Source organism: Populus nigra, chromosome 1, assembly GCF_951802175.1.
Source record: "Populus nigra chromosome 1, ddPopNigr1.1, whole genome shotgun sequence".
NCBI lineage: Eukaryota > Viridiplantae > Streptophyta > Magnoliopsida > Malpighiales > Salicaceae > Populus > Populus nigra.
In genome coordinates this window covers 37,795,638-37,817,826 of record NC_084852.1, presented here as the reverse complement: position 1 = coordinate 37,817,826, position 22,189 = coordinate 37,795,638, and the positions used below count along the sequence as shown (strand labels likewise).

General features: G+C 32.8%; 2 protein-coding genes across 2 annotated transcripts; one reads left to right on the top strand and one right to left on the bottom strand.

The window, feature by feature from the left end:
- The first annotated feature begins 6,585 nt into the window (after positions 1-6,585).
- Positions 6,586-12,342, top strand: LOC133701167 (protein NRT1/ PTR FAMILY 7.3-like). Its single transcript, XM_062124998.1, has 5 exons — positions 6,586-6,734; positions 7,043-7,157; positions 9,734-9,951; positions 10,205-10,770; positions 11,028-12,342. Exons 1-5 carry the CDS (start codon positions 6,708-6,710, stop codon positions 11,896-11,898), a joined length of 1,797 nt encoding a protein of 598 aa, XP_061980982.1. The 5' UTR covers positions 6,586-6,707; the 3' UTR covers positions 11,899-12,342.
- A 1,743-nt stretch (positions 12,343-14,085) lies between these two features.
- Positions 14,086-21,236, bottom strand: LOC133692002 (pyruvate kinase isozyme G, chloroplastic-like). The gene is made up of 12 exons (XM_062112648.1): positions 20,712-21,236; positions 19,776-20,057; positions 19,102-19,267; positions 18,302-18,436; positions 18,065-18,175; positions 17,878-17,966; positions 17,512-17,574; positions 16,782-16,957; positions 15,539-15,638; positions 15,172-15,320; positions 14,426-14,534; positions 14,086-14,339 (listed from the first exon to the last, which is right to left on the bottom strand). Exons 1-12 carry the CDS (start codon positions 20,922-20,924, stop codon positions 14,226-14,228), a joined length of 1,707 nt encoding a protein of 568 aa, XP_061968632.1. The 5' UTR covers positions 20,925-21,236; the 3' UTR covers positions 14,086-14,225.
- Positions 21,237-22,189: the final 953 nt, after the last annotated feature.

Sequence of the window (22,189 nt, the reverse complement as noted above, 5' to 3'; positions counted from 1 at the left end):
CAATCAAGACTCTCCAATCTTTTTTTTATCTTCACTTGAAGTATATAACAATTTTAAATATCAATTTCAATCCTTTCATGTTAAAGTTTGTATAAAAAACATCAATTATCAAAAGATTTCTCTCCCACTTACTTCTAGAATAATGAATTGCAAACATCTACTTTCTTCATGAACATTTGTTTTATGCATATAACTCTTGAACAAATATACATTTATGATAATAATAAATTTTTAATCTAAAATGATCAATATAACTTAAATAAATATTTTTTTTGTTGAACACCTTTCATGTTCTCTTTGCACTCAACTTCTAACTTATCGATAAAAAAGTTAATGATAACAACATCACTGCTATTATTATAATTATTTATGCTATTATTATCAACATAACCATCATTAAAATAAACATTGTATATTAGTAGAAAACACCAACTAACATTTATCTCATCATAAATGAAATCCTTAAAATTTATGTGATACTCGTCTCACTCAAGAAGTTGTCTCATTTATTCAAGACTCTGAAATGAATTCTCAAATATAGCTATGGATTTATGATCACTTTCCTCACGATCTTTTAATTTTTCTCTTCTTTTTCTTCTTTGCCAATTAATAGGATAATTCTTCAACTTATCTATGCAACTTTATCATCACTGGTTAACAGGTTATTTTATAGTTTATCTTCACATATCTTTTATCTCTAGTCCCTGCATGTTTTTAGAAATAAAAATAACTAAGTAAACAAATTACTTCAAAGATTATCTTGCATCACTCATCTTGGATAGAAGTGAAATTAGATTTTAACCACCAAAAAACAGTTGAAGGAAATTCATTCTTGGAACATGAATCTTAATGAGTTCACTAATCAAGTAGCTAAACAGACAAAAGAGAGGAAAGGTGGGGCGGGGGGGAATATATAATCTAAGGAGAGCCTGGAAGGGTTTTCTTTTCCTTTGCTGTTAATTTCACACATGATCTGGGAATATATATTGTGCTCTCATTTATTGAGTATTAATGAATCTGAGAGTGTATTGTGCTCTCATTTATTGAGTATAAATGTTAAAGCAATCAGATTCCAGGGCACCAAAAAGGAGCTCGCAGACAGTTCTAGAAAACTATTTGATTTAGTGCCTTCAAACTGTCAATGACAAATTAATTTTGCAATGGCTTCGGTCTTTATTCAAATTAAGAAATGATTAATCTTAAAATACTTTTTTATGTATAGATTATTTAATTTGAAATGGTTTCTATATTATTTTTTAATAGCCACATAGTTTAAGAATGGATATTAGTGTTGTGTTTATGTTTAGAATATATGGTAACAATTCTTACAATTTTCTAGTGTTGCGCATATGATTATTATGTTTTTGGTAACGTGGTTGATATTGTTTGTAATTGTGGTAGTGGTGGCGGTTTAAAGTATTTTTCATTTAGAAATACATTAAAATATAATTTTTTTATTTTTTAAAATTTATTTTTAACATCAGCACATCAAAATGATTTGAAAATATAAAAAAAATTATTTTAAGCAAAAAAAAAATCAAAATTTTTAAGAACGCGATTTGCATTGCATTTCCAAACACACTCCTGCTTCCTAGAATTTTTTTATTTAAATTGATGTTACATCTTAGTTTTTTTAAAAAAAAATATTTTTTATGATTTTAACATCCTTTTATCAAAACTATTAAAAAAACAAACAAATAAATATCAAATCTAAGAATAAAAGTACTGTAAAACTATTTTTAATAATTTATCCAACAATTTAAATTTTTAATTTTTAAGTTGAGATAAATATTTTGTATGGTATTAAAATACATAAACCACGATATCAAATATTGTTAAATATGATAAAAAAAAATCATAAAAAGCATTCTGGAAAGACTTGTGAATACATATATAGGTTAATTAATGGTACCTTTTACTTTTATATATATATTTATTTTTCATAGAATTTGTTTTTGTATATTTGTTTCAGAAAATTATGCCTTGTATTATAGGTTATTTTATGGTTTATATCATTCCATTTGATTTCAGTACAATAAGTATATCAAAGGTCTATGCATTGAGATATGAGAAAATTATATGTAAAAATTAATAAACTATCAAAAACCATAATTTTAATTAAATTAAAATTATGGGAAAAATATATACTTTACGTTGATAAATTATTTTATTTAAAACAACTATTAAAAAATAATAATTTAATTTATTATTTTAAAAACCCTTTCTTTTTTTTTTCAATTAGAGGAATAAATTATATATTTACCCAATAACCTTCATTAAATTAATTTAATTCGATCAATTTTTAATTTTTCATACGTAATTTTCTTGTACATGATAATATCTTAATTTGACATCCAATTGAATGAAACTAGATAGAAGGATAAAAGTTTTATAAAAACTTATAATAAAAATATAGAATATATGAATTATTTTTTAGATAAGATGAAAAGGTAGATAGGTTATTTTACTCCTTTGACAGGAGATATCGTGCCTATATTACATCATTATTTTATCTGAAAGGATATATCGTCATCGCATCTATATCGAGGCTAAAGCCTTTGATCTTCTTAAAGATAGCTATGATCGTGTATAAAGCTTAAATAGGACACCAATTAAAAATTATAATAGATGAACTCACTTATTTTTATGAAAAGCATTATTTTTTTAATATTATAATCATTAAAACAAGTTTTGATTAAAAAGATATAAAACTCACAAATCTATTGTTCTAACGCCCTAAATGAAAAAAATATAATTATTACTATTACCATAAAAGCTCTAATTTATTGAAAACTATGATGTAATTGGATAATTATTTAAAGATAATTTTTTTAAAAAAAATTAAAGATAATTTTATTCTAAATTTTAAAAAGAAAAAAAAAGATTAAAAGCCATACGTGCCTAACCTAGAAAAACAAGCCATATGCTTAGCCTAAAAAAAAAACTTTGGCATGCATGGACTTGAAAGGTTAGCCCGCATACCTAACTTTTTAGTACGCATTATCTTTTAATTCAAATTTTAACCACTAAAAGTTTAGGTCTAAGGTTTGGGACCACAAAAACCTAAATTTTAGTAAGCTTTCCTTTTGAAAGATAAAATCACCTATATTGAACTTTCCTTTCTAAAATAAACAAATTGACACCAATATCTGTCTTTTATGACAAGAATATAAACAATGAAATACTCTCTACCCTCTTTCTTTTTCAACTACTTTTTTCTCTTTTGATTTATATTTAGAAGCTAAAATGAAATAAAAAATAAATTTTTAAAGTGAAACGTAAAAAGCTAAAATAACATGGATCAAATACATAAATTGAAACTCCATGCACCAAACTGAAGTTTTTCATGCTTTTTGAACAATGAAAATGAAAGGGGCTATGTTTTTTTTGTAAAATTTAATCCTTGTTTTTATGTTTTTTTTAATTATAATCTAAGATTTTATTTTGTAATATCAATCTTTAATCTAATGTTGGATACTTCGCATATGTAAAAGCAAGCAAATTGAGCAAAAAAATCTTAGCAATAAAATTATACTAGATGAAATTACAAAGCAATAAAGTTGAATAATCTAATTTAAGAAAATTAAGGACCTGATAGAAAATGCACCGTGGGTGCACGTAGGAATCCACAATGGATTTGTCCTTTTTTGCCACTAAAAGGAATTGTAATATAATATAATGATAATGCTATAATTACCGCTAGTAAATTTCAAAAAGGGACACGCAACAGAAAAGGAGAGAGATTGGGGAGTGAGAGAGAAAAAGTACAGCGACAAAGATAAAAAGAAAACACAAAAAGGCGAATCATTTTCTCAATTGAAACAAATTATATATTACCAAAAAATATAAAGTGACGATCGTTTTCTCATTCAATTCAACTTGTAAATTACACAAATAAAAATATAACAATCAGATTATTTTCCCGGTTAAAATAAATTATATATTACATGTAACTACATAAATATTAATTTTATTGACTTGATATATATAAATCACAAATATATAAAAAAACAAATCATTTTCTCGATTAAAACAAATTGCATATTACAACAAATATATATATAAAAATAATTATTTTCTCAGCCGAAACAACTTACATATTATAAAAAAAAAGCCACAAAAAATATATATTTTCTCAATTGAAATACATTGTATATTAAATATGATTACATAAAAATTAATCGCATTGATTTGACACATGTTGGTTATAAGTTATTTTCTCAATTGAAATAAATTATATATTACAAAAACAAACACAAAAGTATGATCATTTTTTCTGTTTCAACTTCTATGTTACAAAAAACAAAAACAAAAGGCAAATCATTTTCACAATTGAAATAAATTGCATATTACATATAACTACATAAACAGTAATTTCATTAATTTAACACATGTTGGTCACAAATACATCAAAAAAAAAATTATTTTCTCAATTGATATAAATTGCATGTTACAAAAAAATATATATACAAAAGTACGATCATTTTCTCAGTCAAAACAACTTGCATATTACAAAAAAAAAAAAAACATATATTTCCTCAGTTGAAACAAATTACATATTACATATAACTACATAAACATTAATTTTATTGATTTAACAAGTGTGGGTCATGAATAATTTTATCATATTTAGAAAATTATTTTCTCAGTTGAAACAAATTTCATATTACATATGACTACATAAACATTAATCTCATTGATTTGACATATATGGGTCACAAGTATGATCATTTTCTCAGTCGAAACAACTTGCATATTAAAAAACAACATATATTTTCTCGGTTAAAAGAAATTTCATATTACATATAACTACATAAACATTAATCTCATTAATTTGACACATGGGTCACGAGTACTTTTCTCAATCAAAATAAATTGCATATTATATATATATAAAAAACACAATAGAATAGTCATTTTCTCATTTGAAACAACTTGCATGTTACGAAAAAAACACAAAAAACAAATCATTTTCGTAGTTGAAATAAATTGCATATTACATATAACTACATAAACATTAATTTCATTGATTTAAAATATAAGGTCAGGAGTACATAAAAAACAAATCATTTTCTCAATCAATATAAATTGCACATTACAAAAAAAAAACACAAAAAACAAATCATTTCCTCAGTTGAAACAAATTACATATTACATATGACTACATAAACATTAATTTTATTAATTTCATAATAATTTCATCATATTTACATATGACTACATAGATCATTTTCATAGTTGAAATAAATTACATATTACATATAACTACATAAACATTAATTTCATTGATTTAACACATAAGGTCAGGAGTATATAAAAAACAAATCATTTTCTCAATCAATATAAATTGCACATTACAAAAAAAACACAAAAAATAAATCATTTCCTCAGTTGAAACAAATTACATATTACATATGACTACATAAATATTAATTTTATTAATTTCATAATAATTTCATCATATTTACATATGACTACATAAATCATTTTCGTAGTTGAAATAAATTGTATATTACATATAACTACATAAACATTAATTTCATTGATTTAACACATAAGATCAGGAGAACATAAAAAAACAAATCATTTTCTCAATCAATATAAATTCACATTACAAAAAAAAAACACAATAAACAAATCATTTTCTTAGTTGAAACAAATTACATATTACATATGACTACATAAACATTAATTTTATTGATTTAACAAGTGTGGGTCATGAATAATTTCATCATATTTAGAAAATTATTTTCTCAATTGAAACAAATTTCATATTACATATGACTACATAAACATTAATCTCATTGATTTAACACATATAGGTCACAAGTATGATCATTTTCTCAGTCGAAACAACTTGCATATTAAAAAAAACATATATTTTCTTGGTTAAAAGAAATTTCATATTACATATAACTACATAAACATTAATCTCATTGATTTGACACATGTGGGTCACGAGTACTTTTCTCAATCGAAATAAATTGCATATTATATAAAAAAAACACAATAAAATAGTCATTTTCTCATTTGAAATAACTTGCATGTTACAAAAAAAACACAAAAAACAAATCATTTTCGTAGTTGAAATAAATTGCATATTATAAAAAAAAAACATAAAGGTACGATCATTTTCTCAGTCGGAACAACTTGCATGTTATAAAAAAAACACAAAAAATAAATTATTTTCTTAGTTGAATCAAATTGTATATTACATATGACTGCATAAAACAATAATTTTATTGATTTAACAAGTATGAATCACGAATAATTTCATCATATTTAAAAAATAATTAATTGTATCTTATTAGTTATTTTATAAAATTTATTCTAATAAAGTAAAGAGATATAATTAAAGTAGAGAAATTTTAAGTGGAAATATATTTATTATTTTTTAATATTTGTGGATTTTATATATTTTTTTATATTTGTCTTTAAAAATAATCCTGAAAATATCTAATAGTAAATCATTAATTATTCCCGATAAAATTTATTTTCCTGTGGGTGACCCCTCCTTCTATCCTCTAAAATCTACACCGTTCATACCACCCCGCTCACCCTCTATTTATACACCCCTGCCTCTTCTCAGTCACTCCCAACTTGCCTTCTCTTCGTCTTTGTTAATTTTCTCATTACCGACACAAAACACCTTCCTCTTTTCTTATCAAGCATTTTATCTAAACAGCTCTCTCTTGTCAGCATCATTCATGGCTTGTTTGGAGGTTTGTAAGGAGGTTAGTTGAAAGCTTCTAGCTGTTTTCTTCGATCTCCTCATAAATCTTTTTTGATATGCTGCTCCTCCTCCTCCTCTTTTTTTCCCCTCTACGTACGCAGAGATGATTTTAATTTAAGAGCTTTTCCCCTCTCCTTTTCCCATTTCTTGGCTGGCTTAAACCAAACTGCGAGCCATGAAACACAGACATTATAATTGATGTTGTGCGGTTATGATTATACTTTTTAATTACTAGTATTGGTTTTTCTTTTTGTCCTGAAGATGAATTTACTAGCTGTGTTACAATTGGATGAAAATGTACATATGCAGGGTAAGTTCAAAGAGGGACGAGAAGAATGCACTTTTGATGGAACAGTTGATTGGCATGGTCGTCCTGCTATCAAAGACAAATCTGGGCAATGGGTTGCTGGAATTATTATACTTTGTAAGTTCAAATCCTAACTAGCATAAAATAATTAAAGATGACCAAAAATAATATTTTTCTCTGGGAGTATACTGCTTAGTTTTTCTATGGTTGATCTTCTCTTGAGAAATATCTCCCAGCTCTGCACTCTTTTCTAAAAACCAGTAGCCCTGTCGATTACTTTAAATGGTCATTGTCACAGGTACTGTATATGTTATTTTTCTGGTTAGAAATTTATGGGCCCAAAATCCAAACTCCTAGTATTATGGGTGCATGTTGTGGTATATGTCATATCATCACATCGATCTATATTCATTGCTTGGTCCTAACGCACTAGGGAATATATCCAATGATCTATCCACCCAAATATACGTGTATGTATCATGTACATGTTTATTTTATATGAAGAAATTGCTTAGAAAAAATATGTTCTTGTAAATATTCAAGCCCTCCTTTTGATTCACCAAATTTCTTTGGGAAAAAGAAGAGAGAGATGGGTTGTAATGATAAGCACATGCTCCTTTCTTCTTTGCTAGCATTATACAATTTCCAGTCTTGGAAAAGATGATAAAGATAAGTGATGAACGTGTAAGGAGGAGCACTGAAATGGAAAACAGGTGTTGGACTCTGGCTACGTGCTGGCCTTCAGGCAGCCTATAAATGCAAACAGCAAGACATAGCTAGGTTAGATATGGATAGGAACAAGAAAAAATCCACTAGAGTTTTAGAGAGGGATAGAGACAGCACGGGAAGGAACTCTTTTCTTTTCTGAGTTTGCCAGTTAGCGACCAATTTCCAGGACTACCATACGACACCATGGAAAGTGGGGTGAGGAAAGCATGCATTAAAATCTTACCTGGCACGTAACTATGTCTACTTCTTTGCATGGTCTGGGTTTCGGCCACGTGTCATTTACCACCCAGAAAAAAAAAAACCCTGATCTCAGCACGATACATGTTGCCGACCTGTATATGCCCATGGGCATGCTCATGCATGCATGCATATAGACTGCATAATTATCCTGAATTCAAGTGATCATCTTGGACTTACTACTAGATGTAACTCGATCGGCAAACGATTATCAGCTCCTCAACTTAGTTTTTACAGCCATAAGTTTCAAAGGGTGACTAGTAATAATAATAAATAAATAAAAAACATTAGCCTGATTATTGATCATGATTTGTTTAGGTCAGCCGCAGAAATTCCTGTCATCGTCTTAGGCAAAAGGTCATCACTTTTGTCATCTACAGAGATCATGACCCTCAACAAGCAGGAAAAAAATGAAAGAAAGGAATTTTCTTTGTAATTAGATAATGAAGGGCAGAGAGATAAAGCGAAGGGCCGCAATCAATTCCTGTTTCTCTCGCTTTACACCCATTAAAGTTAAAAGTCCCACTAGTTGGCCTAAGGAATTAAAATTCAGCAATAAGGGGACCGTGGAAGAAGCAATTAGAAAGAAGTTTCTAAGGCAAGTTAGATGTGAAATACGTGGTTGAAGTCGCTTGATGTACTTGAAATTAATTCTTGCAGAGATCTCTGTCACTCTTTTATACAAAGTAGGTTCAAAAATATCAAGTTCTAACGTGTTTGTCATTTCGCTAAATATGAACTTCCCCAGCACATGAATGGTGAAAGAGGTGTGTGTGAGGATAATGGGAAATGATTGCTACCGTTAAATTCAGTAGCTGGTAGAGCATATGACAAGAATATTGTCGATGGGACGTTTCGATCTTCCAGATTGATTGATTTTAGTCACCCAATTTGTTTTCTAGGCATACCACTCTCTGTGGATCCGAAACTTTGGTGGGATATAGCTCAGCTGGCTGGGATTTTTTATTTTATTTTTTGGCAAGGGAGGTCCATTTGGCCTAATTATGCTATCCAAATCCCATTTTTTTAAAAAAAATATCCCTTTCATTTTTTGTTTAATTTGATTAAAAACTCAGTTTTTCAAGAAATACAGTTTCAACCTCTTTTCAAACACAGTTTAATAACAAAAAGACAACATTAGCTATAAGCCCTGCTTACTGGAGTTCCTTCCTGCTAGAGGAAAAATATAGGTACCCATTAAACTACATGGTCGAGGAGTTCTCCAGCTCTAGTCATTAATTAGAAATACGATGAGATATGATCTTTTCTCAACTTAATTAAAGAAAGTAAAAAACCAACAACGAGTTACAGAATTTCTCAAAACCTAACAAATGGTTTTCAAAAATTGTGATACTGGTTATTATTATTATTATTATTATTATATAATTTGAAAACAAAACAAAACAAAAAACAGAAACCGTAAACTAATTAGTTGTTACAGGGCTTTTTCTTTTACTTTCTGCAGAAATGGAAGGTGATGAAGGAAATACGCAAAACCTGCATTATACTCTGTAGAACTTTGCTATGTAGTATAACCATAATCCATCATCAATCTAGCCCGCTCTACAAATGTTTCCACTCGATGTTATTATTGATTAATCCATTAAAGTTGTCATTGAAGCAAACGTTTAAGATCTTGTACCTGTAGTTATCTGGTTTAGAAATCCCTACAAAGTAAAGCCTCTAAACTTTGAATTCTGTGTTTGTTTCTGTTCTATGAATCCCAGTGAACCAAGGTCTAGCAACACTTGCATTCTTTGGTGTTGGTGTGAACTTAGTTCTGTTCCTGACAAGGGTTTTGCAACAAAGCAATGCCGATGCTGCTAATAACGTTAGCAAATGGACCGGGACCGTCTACATCTTCTCCCTTGTTGGTGCTTTCCTCAGCGATTCCTACTGGGGAAGATACAAAACCTGTGCAATTTTTCAGGTCATCTTTGTCATAGTAAGTTACTTTGACTCCGAATCTTCTCTAATACATTTTGCATTCAAGTATAGCGTTGCATATTTCGCCTCAAAATTTACAGGAAGATTTGTACAGTGAGCTTTTAATCCATTAATTTGTGCATGTAATTAATCGAGTGAGCTTCAGCGAATCTGCTTACGAAAACTAACATCTAAAACATTACGCAGTGTATAGGTACTGCGATCTAATTGTATACATGTTCTAATTGCTTCTTTTGTGTCTTAATTGGCAGGGCCTAGTAATCCTATCACTCTCGTCATACCTTTTCTTAATCAGACCAAAAGGATGTGGGAATGAGCTGACTCCATGTGGATCCCATTCAAGCATGGAAGTTTCATTGTTTTACCTCTCCATTTACCTCGTTGCTCTAGGAAATGGAGGGTATCAACCTAACATTGCTACATTTGGGGCTGATCAGTTTGATGAAGAGGACCCCAGGGAAGGACATTCCAAGGTTGCATTTTTTAGCTACTTCTACCTGGCCTTGAACCTCGGTTCCCTCTTTTCCAACACAATATTGGGGTATTTTGAGGATGAAGGGGTGTGGGCACTAGGATTCTGGGCGTCTGCAGGTTCTGCCTTTGCAGCATTGGTCTTGTTTCTAGGAGGAACATCTAGATACCGGCACTTCAAACCAAGTGGTAACCCTCTCTCCAGGTTCTGCCAAGTCATCATCGCTGCAATGAAGAAATGGAAGCTCGAGATGCCACGAGATGGAGAGGAGGAGCTGTATAATGTCCATGCAAAAGATTGCTCGATGAATGGCAACAGAAAGATTCTCCACACTGATGGATTCAAGTAAGTATTGAGAGATAGGTCACGGACTCATAAACTTAATTTATTCAAATTCTACAGAACTGATAATCCTCACTAAAGAAAAAAAATTAGATTGTTTGGATAGTTTAACATCCCTTGCACGTTATGTATAGGAATCAATTTTATCCAGTTTATCGCGATTCGACAAACTGGGTATCTTAGATTCCGTGAAACAAGCATTGCAAGTTCCTTTTGATCAATAACAATGCTAACCCATGTTCATCCACGTATTATTTTAGGTTCTTGGATAGAGCAGCTTTCATCTCTTCAAGAGATATTGATGATCAAAAGCAGGGCTGTCGCAACCCATGGCGTCTGTGCCCAATTACACAAGTAGAAGAAGTTAAATGCATACTGAGACTACTCCCAATTTGGCTCTGCACCATAATCTATTCAGTGGTTTTCACACAGATGGCCTCTCTGTTTGTTGAGCAGGGTGCTGCAATGAAAACTACAGTATCAAACTTCAAAATCCCTCCTGCCAGCATGTCTAGCTTCGATATTCTAAGTGTTGCGTTTTTCATTTTCCTATATCGGCGAGTTCTTGATCCACTTGTAAGCAGAGTTAAAAAGACGGGTTCAAAAGGACTAACTGAACTTCAAAGAATGGGTGTTGGCCTTGTGATAGCAATAGTGGCAATGATTTCGGCTGGGCTTGTGGAGTGTTATAGACTCAGGTATGCAAGAAAAGACTGCACACACTGTGAAGGCTCAAGCTCTATGAGCATCTTCTGGCAAGTTCCTCAGTATGCACTTATTGGAGCTTCTGAAGTTTTCATGTATGTTGGTCAACTGGAGTTCTTTAATGCACAAACTCCTGATGGATTAAAGAGCTTCGGAAGTGCACTTTGTATGACATCTATCTCGCTAGGGAATTACGTGAGTAGCTTGCTTGTGACTATGGTTATGAAGATCTCGACTGAGGATCACATGCCCGGATGGATCCCCGGAAATCTGAACAAAGGTCACCTGGATAGGTTTTACTTCCTCTTAGCAACCTTGACAACTATAGACCTAGTTGTGTATATAGCATGTGCTAGGTGGTACAAGTCTATCCAACTGGAAGGAAAATGCGAGCTGAATGATCAGGAAGAGAACTTCAGAGTCTGATGTACTTAATAAAATGTCCCACGGAAAAATGTTAATGCTTATGGTACCAGCATATATACATATATATATATATATATATATATATATATATATATATTATAAGAATATATATATAAGAGGGAGGGATTGGGGTGACCGTTGACATTTTGCAGAAAGTTCCTGTATCAAAGGAAAAGGTGGGTATAAAGGGGAGAGTACACGACCTTTTCGCTGAGCTCCCATGACACCCATTTGTCTCAGTTTCTGCAACATCTAACTCCCCTTTTCACTCTGTTTCTGAAGTTAGGTTAAGTAGAAATGAGTAATGAGTATAATGAGGCGGGCAGCTTTTGGTTCAAGTTACCTCATTCTAACCTGTTGGTTCTATTGCAAGCCATGGAACTAACATCAGTTTGTATTGAATTTTATGTAAAATGAGTTGGTTTAATGGCTGTCTTTCTAGAATGATTTCCTATTATATATTTAGTTGTGTTTGACAATAATAGGAGCAGTATATCTTCTCTCCAAATTTGCACTTCTCCAGCCCCTTCACGCAAACCACCAGCACTTGGACTACAAAGTCATCCTTCCTGGGGCAGATAAGACAACGTAATTCCTGCTTGCTTCACTAATAATCCTACAGCAATTTTCTCGTGCTCATGCAAGCATTAATTCTATAATTACAACGACCAATTAGATTTGGACACCAAACTTACACAAATACCAACCAATTGAAACATATTTGAAACTGCTCGCAAAAGCTAAAGCTGGTAAAGCATTGTAAGATATACAGGTCAGTTATCATAAAACCTCACTCTGCCTACTAGGTTTCAAGTGTGGATTGGTTTTAAGGGAACAAGAGCACTCAGGAGGATCTGAATAAAATCCAAAAAAGTAAAAAAAAGATCAAGTCCTATGCGCTGTTATACAGTGCGCACGATAATTCTGGTGACAGCAGTTTGATTATTTGTCACGACTTGTTTCACCGTTAAGGTTCTTATTAAAGATTCTCTGATGAAGGTATAAAACGGAGAATAAACAGTATACAGAAGCTGGAGTTACGAGGGGTAAGGTTTCAGAGATGTCCTGGTGGCTCTTAATTCTGACAGAGCTTTTATATTTTTATGGTCTAGAGAAATTCATGGGGTATAAAATGAGAGGGGGGTGATGGAAACCTTCTGGTTATCAAAACAGAATTGACTCCACAAAGGGTTTTGTTATTCTAAAGAGAGGTCCATAAATGCATCGTGGATTTTATTCAGCTAATCATATGGCAAGTATCTTGCTTCTGATGTCTTCAGGCAGAGAGAGTGGATGCGAACTCTCAGTGTCTGGAAGGGTAAAAAAAGGGGCTGCTCTTCTCAATCAAGAGTTCTTTTTTGTTTTTTGGTCACGAGACACGTACACCCCTCCCATGGTTTAAACCTAATGCCTCTTAGTAGGAAACCCAGGTCTTGACCATTAGGGTGGTCTCCTTAGGAACACTCTAATTACTTGACTTTGAATACATTGCTGGCTCAAAGAACAACAATTGAAGTCTCAGGGTGGCCGAGAATGACGCTGAGATTGTCGCGTCCTAACAAAAGGGCCTTGGTAGATCATGAAGGGCCAAGACAACAGTGCAGGATGATCATGGATTTCCACTCAGATATCGGGCTGTCAATTTATACCAATATTATAGCCCCAGCCACAAACACAAAATCTTTCCACTATTATAGTGTCATGTTTTTTACTAATTAGTAATGGAATAAGACAGATAGGAGCCGACATCAAGGCAAATCAAATACAACGTATCTGTTCTGAAATAGAGGGTCCGAAAAAAACATTATGGTGAAATCATGTTAAAGTGAGAGACTGATTCAGACAAAAGCAAAAAACAATACATTAGTGGTCAGAAAAGTAAACCTAATTAGGATAAAATAAGGCTAGATAAAGATACCTGTGCAGAACTTCAGTTATAATAACCAAAAGTCTAGGCGAGAATAAGCAAAGATAGACAACTGAGAAGGTAGACTCAAGTTGACAGCAAAGCTGGAATGGGACTCTTTATTTCTGATGAATAAACAAAGACTTGGACAAAGCGACCACAAAAAAAGCCAAAAATAAATAACACTTCAAAATACCAGAAGAATTGTTGCAAGACTTTAGGGATCTTCATAGCATCTAATCTAATCCAATCAGTAGAATAATTTTTTCCACATCAACATCTTTGCAAACAAAAATTGTCATTGAGGTATTCAAACTCATTAGGATTTTTCAAGTTCACACTTGGAACAACAAAACTCGTAATTAAACAAAGATAAAATAACGTTCAGCTGCTCAAACAAAAACCCGTTATCATTACAAAATTAGGACTGGACCTTGCAAACTTGAATGTGATGAGTAGATTTTCGACGCCAGATAGGTTGTGCTCCACTTTGGACAAGGGTAACGTGCTGCCCTTCCATCAATTGACCTTTATTCTAAAGCATGGAAAATATTTGAAAAGATTAATTTCATGAAGTGCTTTTCCAAGTGTAGAAACAAGAGAGATGGAAGAATCGCTAACCAATAGTAGCTTGAGTGCTCGAGAGAAGGTCTCCTCTGCGTCGTCTGAAAACTGCATATATATTGGCATGACACCCTGATAAAGTACCAGCCTCTGCTTTATCCTTTCTCTGCCAAGCATGAAAATGTCGCAAATAGTTAGAAATGAAGAAGTTATCCTAATTTACACCACCAACAAGATAGTCACTAAAAGATTCAATGCACAGATCATAGGAAAGGTAAGCATGAAAGCTAAAAGACAGCACACACAGCATGCAATGGTTATAAATAATGATATTCTAATCATCAGTGCATTTCATCAACAAAGCCAATCTAACTTCTTTAATATGATGGCAGAAAGACAGGAAATGTATTGGCATCAAGGAAATGCTTTCATCCACGAGAAAAATAATTAGCACAAACAAATTGAAGGATGTACAGTAGTTATTGAAAACCATATAAGCAAATTATTGAAAACCATCTAGTAATTACTGAAAACTAGTATACCAAACTGAAGGATGAACAGAATCACACCCCTATAAACAAATTGCCAGTGTCAGTGTGACTAGTCTTCTATCTGCTACTTGCACCATGAAGCATTTATTGTTAATCTATTTGGAAGCATGTACATGTGGCATTTCAAGCTTTCTAACATTGTAAAAGCTTTGAACAACATTGTATTTGAAAGGACCTTTATTCTATTTGCAGACTCAAAGAACATAAATTAGAAACAAAGACTACAGCATTTATAGTGCTTTCAGAACTCACTCATTTGTGAAGGCAAATATTGTTGAGGAAGGCTGAAAATGACTTAAATGTATAGCCATGGATCCTGTTCTTGTGAAGACGATGATGGGTGTATTGAGAGTGTTAGCCATAATTGTGGCGTGGAAAGCAAACATTTCACCCATATGGCTCTGCAAAAAATATCCATGAGGTATTCAGACAATGAATATGACCAGGAGTTGGAAATTAGAAATAGTCACTTGTGGACAGTAGCAGCAGCGGCCAAATTTGGCATCAGCCATCACAACTCTGATATAAAATTGACATAACATCTGATTCTATTTTTCCAACAACTTGTATGTATTATAAGAGGAACAAGAATTACATGGCAAGCTCTCATAATGCATACCTGATAGACGTTGTGGGTAGGTGCTGTTGTGTTTGCTGGCAGACTTGATTCTGTTCTCAATGCCACTGTGTGCATGACTTTAACAGCTTTAAGAGGATACCTTAATTCAAAAAAAAATTAATAATAAATCAACTGCAAAAACAAAGTAAAATTTTTCTGCATGAAAGATTGAAAAAATCAAATCATAACTTGCAAAAGCGATATAAGTAAAAACATGGTCCTGAGCATGCCATTAAACCAGTTAAGATAACATAAGTTTAACCAAAGAATCTATGTGAAAAAGAGAAATAATTTGAGTTAGTTACCATACAGAAACTTCACCCAGTTATCATCAATATTATTATCTTGATATTCCTTTCATCTGACCAGCTAAATGAAATATGAGCTATGAGATTAAAAGAGATAGAAAGAAACTCAAACTTTTAATGTGTTATCGGAGTCTTGAAAGTTTTAAGACAATGAAGGAAACATCTCTAATTATATAACTCAATAAGCTCATTAAATGAACTGACTGAAAAAAAAATATGGAAAACATGTTTTAAAAATATTTTTTTGTAATTTTCTGATCCGATGTGAAAAAGAATCATATGTTCACATAATTATAGACGGGATTCAGGTGGCTGGTGATTGTTTCCAGCAATGGTAGACAACTGACATTGAGTCAACTGAAACATGATTATGGTGATCATCAGCAACTAATACTATGGTTGGAAATGGATGGCACTCAGTAATGGGCAATAGGAGACCAATGGGAAATGCCTACAGTGAAGGTGAAAGCTAAATCAACTGAGTGGTAAGACCATATATCCTATGATGGTGGAAGGCCTGCGACACAAAGCAGTTCGCAAATTTGAGCCAAATCTCCACTGGCTAGAAAAATATCCCAGTTGCCATTTTCTGTTGTGTCATCAAACACAAAGGAGGAAGAAAAGGACAGATTAAAAAAAGAAGCAATGCGGTTTTCAAGCAAAACATCAATTTAATCCTTGGAAAAGGTGATGCAAGCAAGAGCGGAACTCAAGCCATGCATTATAAATGTTAGAAATGTTCTATTCTACTTCTACCAGACAGATACTTAAAAACGCTCAGAGGCCTAACAACAGGCAATTTCACAACAAAACTCACAATTTTAATATAAAGGGCGGTAGTTCATTCCAGTTCAAGCAACAAAAGGACTGCCACTATAATATTATTAAATTGACATGAGCAGTGAAATCACTTGATATGAACCATGTTCACTTACTTTCCATGGGCAGTTTCCCCTGAAAGCATGACTGCATCAGCACCTTCACGTACTGCAATTGCTATATCTGAAACCTCAGCCCTTGTTGGTGTAGGATGATCAATCATGCTTTCCAGCATGTTTGTCGCTACAATAACTGGTTTCTGCATACTGTGGCACCTTCTAATGATGTCTTCCTGTTTGCATGATCATAAAACTCTTGACTAAACAAGGAATTCAAGTACTGTGATTAAACTCTATGCAGGACAAGTATTAAATGGGTTAAGTGTTGTTGCCAGTTAACAAGGCTACATACAGGTACACGTGGCCATTTCACCTACTATAATTTTACGTGGTTGGATCAGCCATGCACGGTGAGTAGGTTTTGCTAAGAAATAACATGTATTTAGACAACAACAAAAACAACCAAGCCTCGATTTTAAACTTGTTGGGGTTGGTTTTATGAATCCCTTTGCACCCTTCCTAACAAATCATGTACTAAATCCGCCAAATAAAATGCGTGTAGACAAACTACAAAAATGACCCATATGATGGATCTCTAGAATTCATTTTAAGCTATTGCTAGTGTAATCTTTTTTTCTTAGATTCAGAAGTAACTTCTTAATATCTCCAAGAAAGAGGTGAGTCCTCAAACTTTTCCATTCTAATCAAGCCCCATAGCCAAATTTGACACATGTATTATGTGCACCATGGAAGTTAGTATTAGACATGTCACATGCAGTTCAATTACCTGCAATAAAGGGACTTCCTCTATTGGAAGTTCAGCACCAAGGTCTCCACGAGCAACCATTGCCTATAAAGGCAACAAAAAACAGTTAAACAGGAACTGAACATTATGATCCAAAGTAATAGATAACCTGAACTCTAGCACATGAGCACGTGAACGCATGCGCGGGGTGTGCACAAGGCACATCCTGGCACAGAACAGAAAATCAGTCTCCTGTAAAGAAGACTAAAACACACAAGCACACTTAAGGGGGAAAAAACAGCCCTTGATGAAAACACTCTCTACAAATACAAAAATTAATTTATTTTCCTTGACTTCATAATGGCATAAAAAATCTGTAGTAATTCATTAAAAATATTGAAAACTGACCCCGTCAGATGCGGAAATTATTGAATGAAGATTTGGTATGGAGTCAGCACTTTCAATTTTTACAATCACATGAATGTCAGCATTGCAGCCTGCATTGAAATAGTTAAGATAGATAAATTGAACAGGTATGAATTCTCAAACGCAGCTGTAACATGAAGACGTGTTTATAATGAAGAAAAAACTTTACTTTTGAGATAATCTTTTAGCTCATGAACCACTTCCGCATCCTTCACGAAGGAGACAGCATAAAAATCAACTTGGTTATCCACCCCAAATTTGATATCTTCCCAGTCTTTGTCTGTAGATAATGACCATATAGCACACAAAAACACAGCAAAGTGTTCAGAAAATAGCAGAGGAAAAATGGAGAATCAAATCTCCACATCATCAATGTTATACAATAAGAAATCGGAACAGATAAGACCTGTAATTGAAGGCAGAGTTGCACTTTTTCCACGCACATTTAAATGGCGCCTTGGTTTTAGTTCTCCACCATCAACTACCACACACTTAACTAGATCATTTGTCTTTGATTTCACAGCCAATGACATCATTCCACCTATGTCACGAAAAATAACACTTCAAGTCTTGTGAGCAGAAGAGAAACTTAAGAGTGCAGTGAATATTTAGTAGAGTGTTCCCTTTGTGAATATAGACAGGAAAAAGAAAAGAAAAGAAGATGATTATTGAGAATCTACAGATAGAATAAAATCCAAACATCAGGAAATTAAATTTATTGTGTTACCATACATTACTAGAAACTCGGACATGTACTGTAAGTGAAGCCATCAACCTACTATTCAGTAAATAATGAGGAAAATCTAGATGTCAAAAGGAGTTGATAGAATAACTTTGTTTCCATCATGATGAATTATTCATAGTGCTACACCTCAATTCAACTAAATATTGTCATGATAGTTTGGCAGTTGTAACACGATTCCCGTTTCCCATAAAGTCATCATACATAAAAATTGACCATTGTCCAAAAATAGAAAGTTCTCAGAAAGGAAAACTAAACACATACAGTACATCAACTATATTAAAAGAATTTGAATAAATTTTTATTTTTATTTTCATGGTGATATATCATACTTCTTTCTGTTTTTAAACTCATTTGTTTTGAATTATAGATTCCAATTACATCAAACCTTTAATCAGATGGTGCAGAAGTGCAGGTAACTCACATACCATCAATCGAAATCAGTGCAAGATATGTATACTTACCATCCACCAGTATCATGTCCCCAACCTCCACATCATTTATGAAGTCATCGTAGTTTACACTAACAGTGTCTTCAGAGCTGACTCCTCTTTTAATGGTGAAATTAAATTCTCTTCCCTCCTCAAGAATAATTGGTTGAGGCACATCTCCACTTCTAACCTCAGGACCCTGCATTCCGATAAAAGAATCTGAAACTGTGACATTTGTACTGTAGGTCTAAATAGGAAGTACGCAAGAACATTGAGCAGGATGTTGGACGAGTGATTGCAACAATGACAATATTTAATGTAAGACTTGCTTGGCATGCAATCACTGAACCACCTCCAAAGCATCCCCCCAAAACAAATTCCAAAGAAAACTTGGTCATCCAAACTCATGCATTGCACGGTGAACGTTAATAATAAAAATGAGGGAAACCCACTAGCTATCACTAACATTGGTTAAAAATGAAATAAAACCAAATGAATGTGTTATATGATAATTCATTAAAATTTTCATGAAACAGTTTCACCACAGAAACAAGGATAGATAAGGATCAAACTTGAATTTATTGAATTTGTGTTTGACCTTGAACATCTTGAGAGGGAGGAGGGGGGTGTCTTGTTCAAAAAACTAGTCACGGAAAAGGAATAGACTTGACAGAGAATTAAGTCAAAATTTTTAAAAACCAATATACCTTGGTGTCTAGCATTATGGCAATGACGTTGTCATCAGATTGTGCATTATACTCTTTAACAAGATCAATAGTTATCTTGTGGGAAGCGTGGTCTCCATGCGACATATTTAAGCGGGCCACGTTCATTCCAGCTTCAGCCAGTTTCCATATCATTTCACGTGAGCTTGTGGAAGGACCAATTGTACAAACTATTTTTGTTTTCCTTCGAGAGATTGGATCTGTCTTTTCCTTTACCAAAGTTAGGTTGTTGGTCAGAAGCTCTAAAGGAGAGTTCACCTTGTCCTGAAACAGTAGAATCTCAAGTTACAAACTTGCAAAGGAAAGCAAGTACAATGTAAACATTCGAAAGGGAAAAGGCATATGCAAGAGTTTATAATGAAACAGAACTACTAAACAGAGCATTTGACATGTGGTTTTTGCAACTCTAGAATTTAAAAATGCTTAAACCAGGAAGCACAAGTATCTTTTCTATCTAAAACAGAACATTCATACCGATTAACAAAATCCTGAAATGCAAGAGAAAACACTAATTGCCTACAAAAACCAATTATGAAATACAGAACAGCAGAAATTTAAAAGGACATTGAATCCCTAACCATGGAAGAGCTCTTATGAGATATGTCCAGTTGCACAAAAACGATTTTCATTTGTAATTCTATCGGAGGAAAAAATAAATAAAAACATAATCACCTTGCTCGTAATGGTATTGAAAGCTTAAAGCTATTTCCTTTTTTTTTTCTTTCTTTCTTCTAACTAGTAAGACTCACTTAGTGGCTCCAAGGCACTACTTACAACAATACCCGTCATGTGTTTAGTTAAGATATTTCCGAATACTTAAACAAAAATACTTTCTTTTGCTTCCCAACAATATCTCAGAAACCAAACAGAGTGTGTGTGTGTGTGTGTACATAATAAAAGAAGATGAGAAGAACTCACAGAGGCAGTTAAAGGACCATTAGAAGAGACCAGGTTTGCTGTCTGGTTCTGCTCCCTGACTTTCATGGATCTAACGGTAAAGTTGGGATTTTGAAAGAAGCATCTCTTTCTAAGCCTTGATTCCAACATAAACACATCACTCAATTTACTCGACGAAGACAAAATCCGATGATCCCTACACATTATGGTCGACATATTGTTAATCGTCGCCATTTCTTCTCAGGTTTTGGCGTCTCTTATTCTTCAATATATATATATATATATATATAGGGAAGGGGGGGGGGGAGAGAGAGGTGGGGAGGGACCACAGAAAAAACTGGCAGGCTCCTGAGAGAAATGGTTAGCGAGAGTTTATAGAAAGGTACAGGAAGCAAGGGAAGGGATGTGTTTGTGGCTGGTGCTTACAAAACAGCGAGAGAAACAGAGAGGGGTTTGTTTGCTTAGGACAGTTGGCTGCCTTGTGGCCTGTGGGGTTTTCCGAGTGCTGGCCAGACCTACTCTCTCTCACTACTCTGTTTGTGACACTGCCCAGCCCCATCACTCGCTCGCTCAAAGATTAAACGAAAATTAAGGGAAAATCCTTATTCTTTTATTTTATTTTCTTTTCTTTTTCCCCTCTTGTTCGGCGAAAATAGGGTGACAAAAAAACTCAGAAAAGGAAGCTATTTTACAGTGCGATCTTAATGGGGTGATTTTGCCTTGTCAATTGTTATTAAGTTTTTAACACAAAAACAAAATGAAATGCAATCCTTGCTCTTGAATAAACATATTTCCACAATCCAATTTTTGACCTCTCATTTTTAAATATATTTATGTAAGAAAACACAAGATTTTTTTAAAAAATATATTTTCAACGCAATTTGGTTAACTTTAAGTAATTTTATTATTTTTTACCACTTCACTTATTGTATTCTTATTAATGAATTTTAAAAAATTAAAAGAAAAAAAATCAAGATAAAGAAAAAAAAGATTTCAGTGTGCAAGGTGATAATGAAGTAAGGAATGAGCGACTAAAATAAACACAAATTTCCAACCCCTTCCCTAGCAACTAAAGATAAAGAGACAAGAAAAGGTAAATAAAAAAAACAAAAATAATTTAGTAGCAGATTCTAGTGAATGAAGGGATATGAAGGAATAAGAAATAAAGAATAAGAAAATTATTAGATAGAGTAGTATAAAAGATGTGTTAATGGCAAATAAAAAAAAAGGAGCAAAAAAATCAAGAGGAAAGACAAGGAGTGGGGGGAGAAAAATTTTAGAGAAAGAAAAATAAAGTGAAAGAAAAAAGATAGAATTTTTTGTTCCTAAAGAGAAATTTTGTACAAAGAGAGATTTTTATGGGAGAAAAAAAGAGTGTATTAAAAAAAATGAGAAGAAACACTCTCATCTCTCTCTCTAAAAAAACTAATTCTCCACCATTAATGCTGGCAACGCCATCAACCATAGCCTATCACCAACACCCATAATCAATGCCATAA

What these genes read in the sequence shown, in the direction of transcription:
- LOC133701167 (XM_062124998.1), top strand. Translation starts at nt 6,708, where the DNA reads ATGGCTTGTTTGGAGGTTTGTAAGGAG. An exon ending in TGCTGGAATTATTATACTTT is followed by an intron (nt 7,158 to 9,733) that starts GTAAGTTCAAAT and finishes TATGAATCCCAG; the next exon opens with TGAACCAAGGTCTAGCAACA. An exon ending in CTCCACACTGATGGATTCAA is followed by an intron (nt 10,771 to 11,027) that starts GTAAGTATTGAG and finishes GTATTATTTTAG; the next exon opens with GTTCTTGGATAGAGCAGCTT.
- LOC133692002 (XM_062112648.1), bottom strand. Translation starts at nt 20,924, where the DNA reads ATGGCGACGATTAACAATATGTCGACCATAATGTGTAGGGATCATCGG. An exon ending in ATGGTCCTTTAACTGCCTCT is followed by an intron (nt 20,058 to 20,711) that starts GTGAGTTCTTCT and finishes CTACTGTTTCAG; the next exon opens with GACAAGGTGAACTCTCCTTT. An exon ending in GAGCACTCAAGCTACTATTG is followed by an intron (nt 14,340 to 14,425) that starts GTTAGCGATTCT and finishes TCCATGCTTTAG; the next exon opens with AATAAAGGTCAATTGATGGA.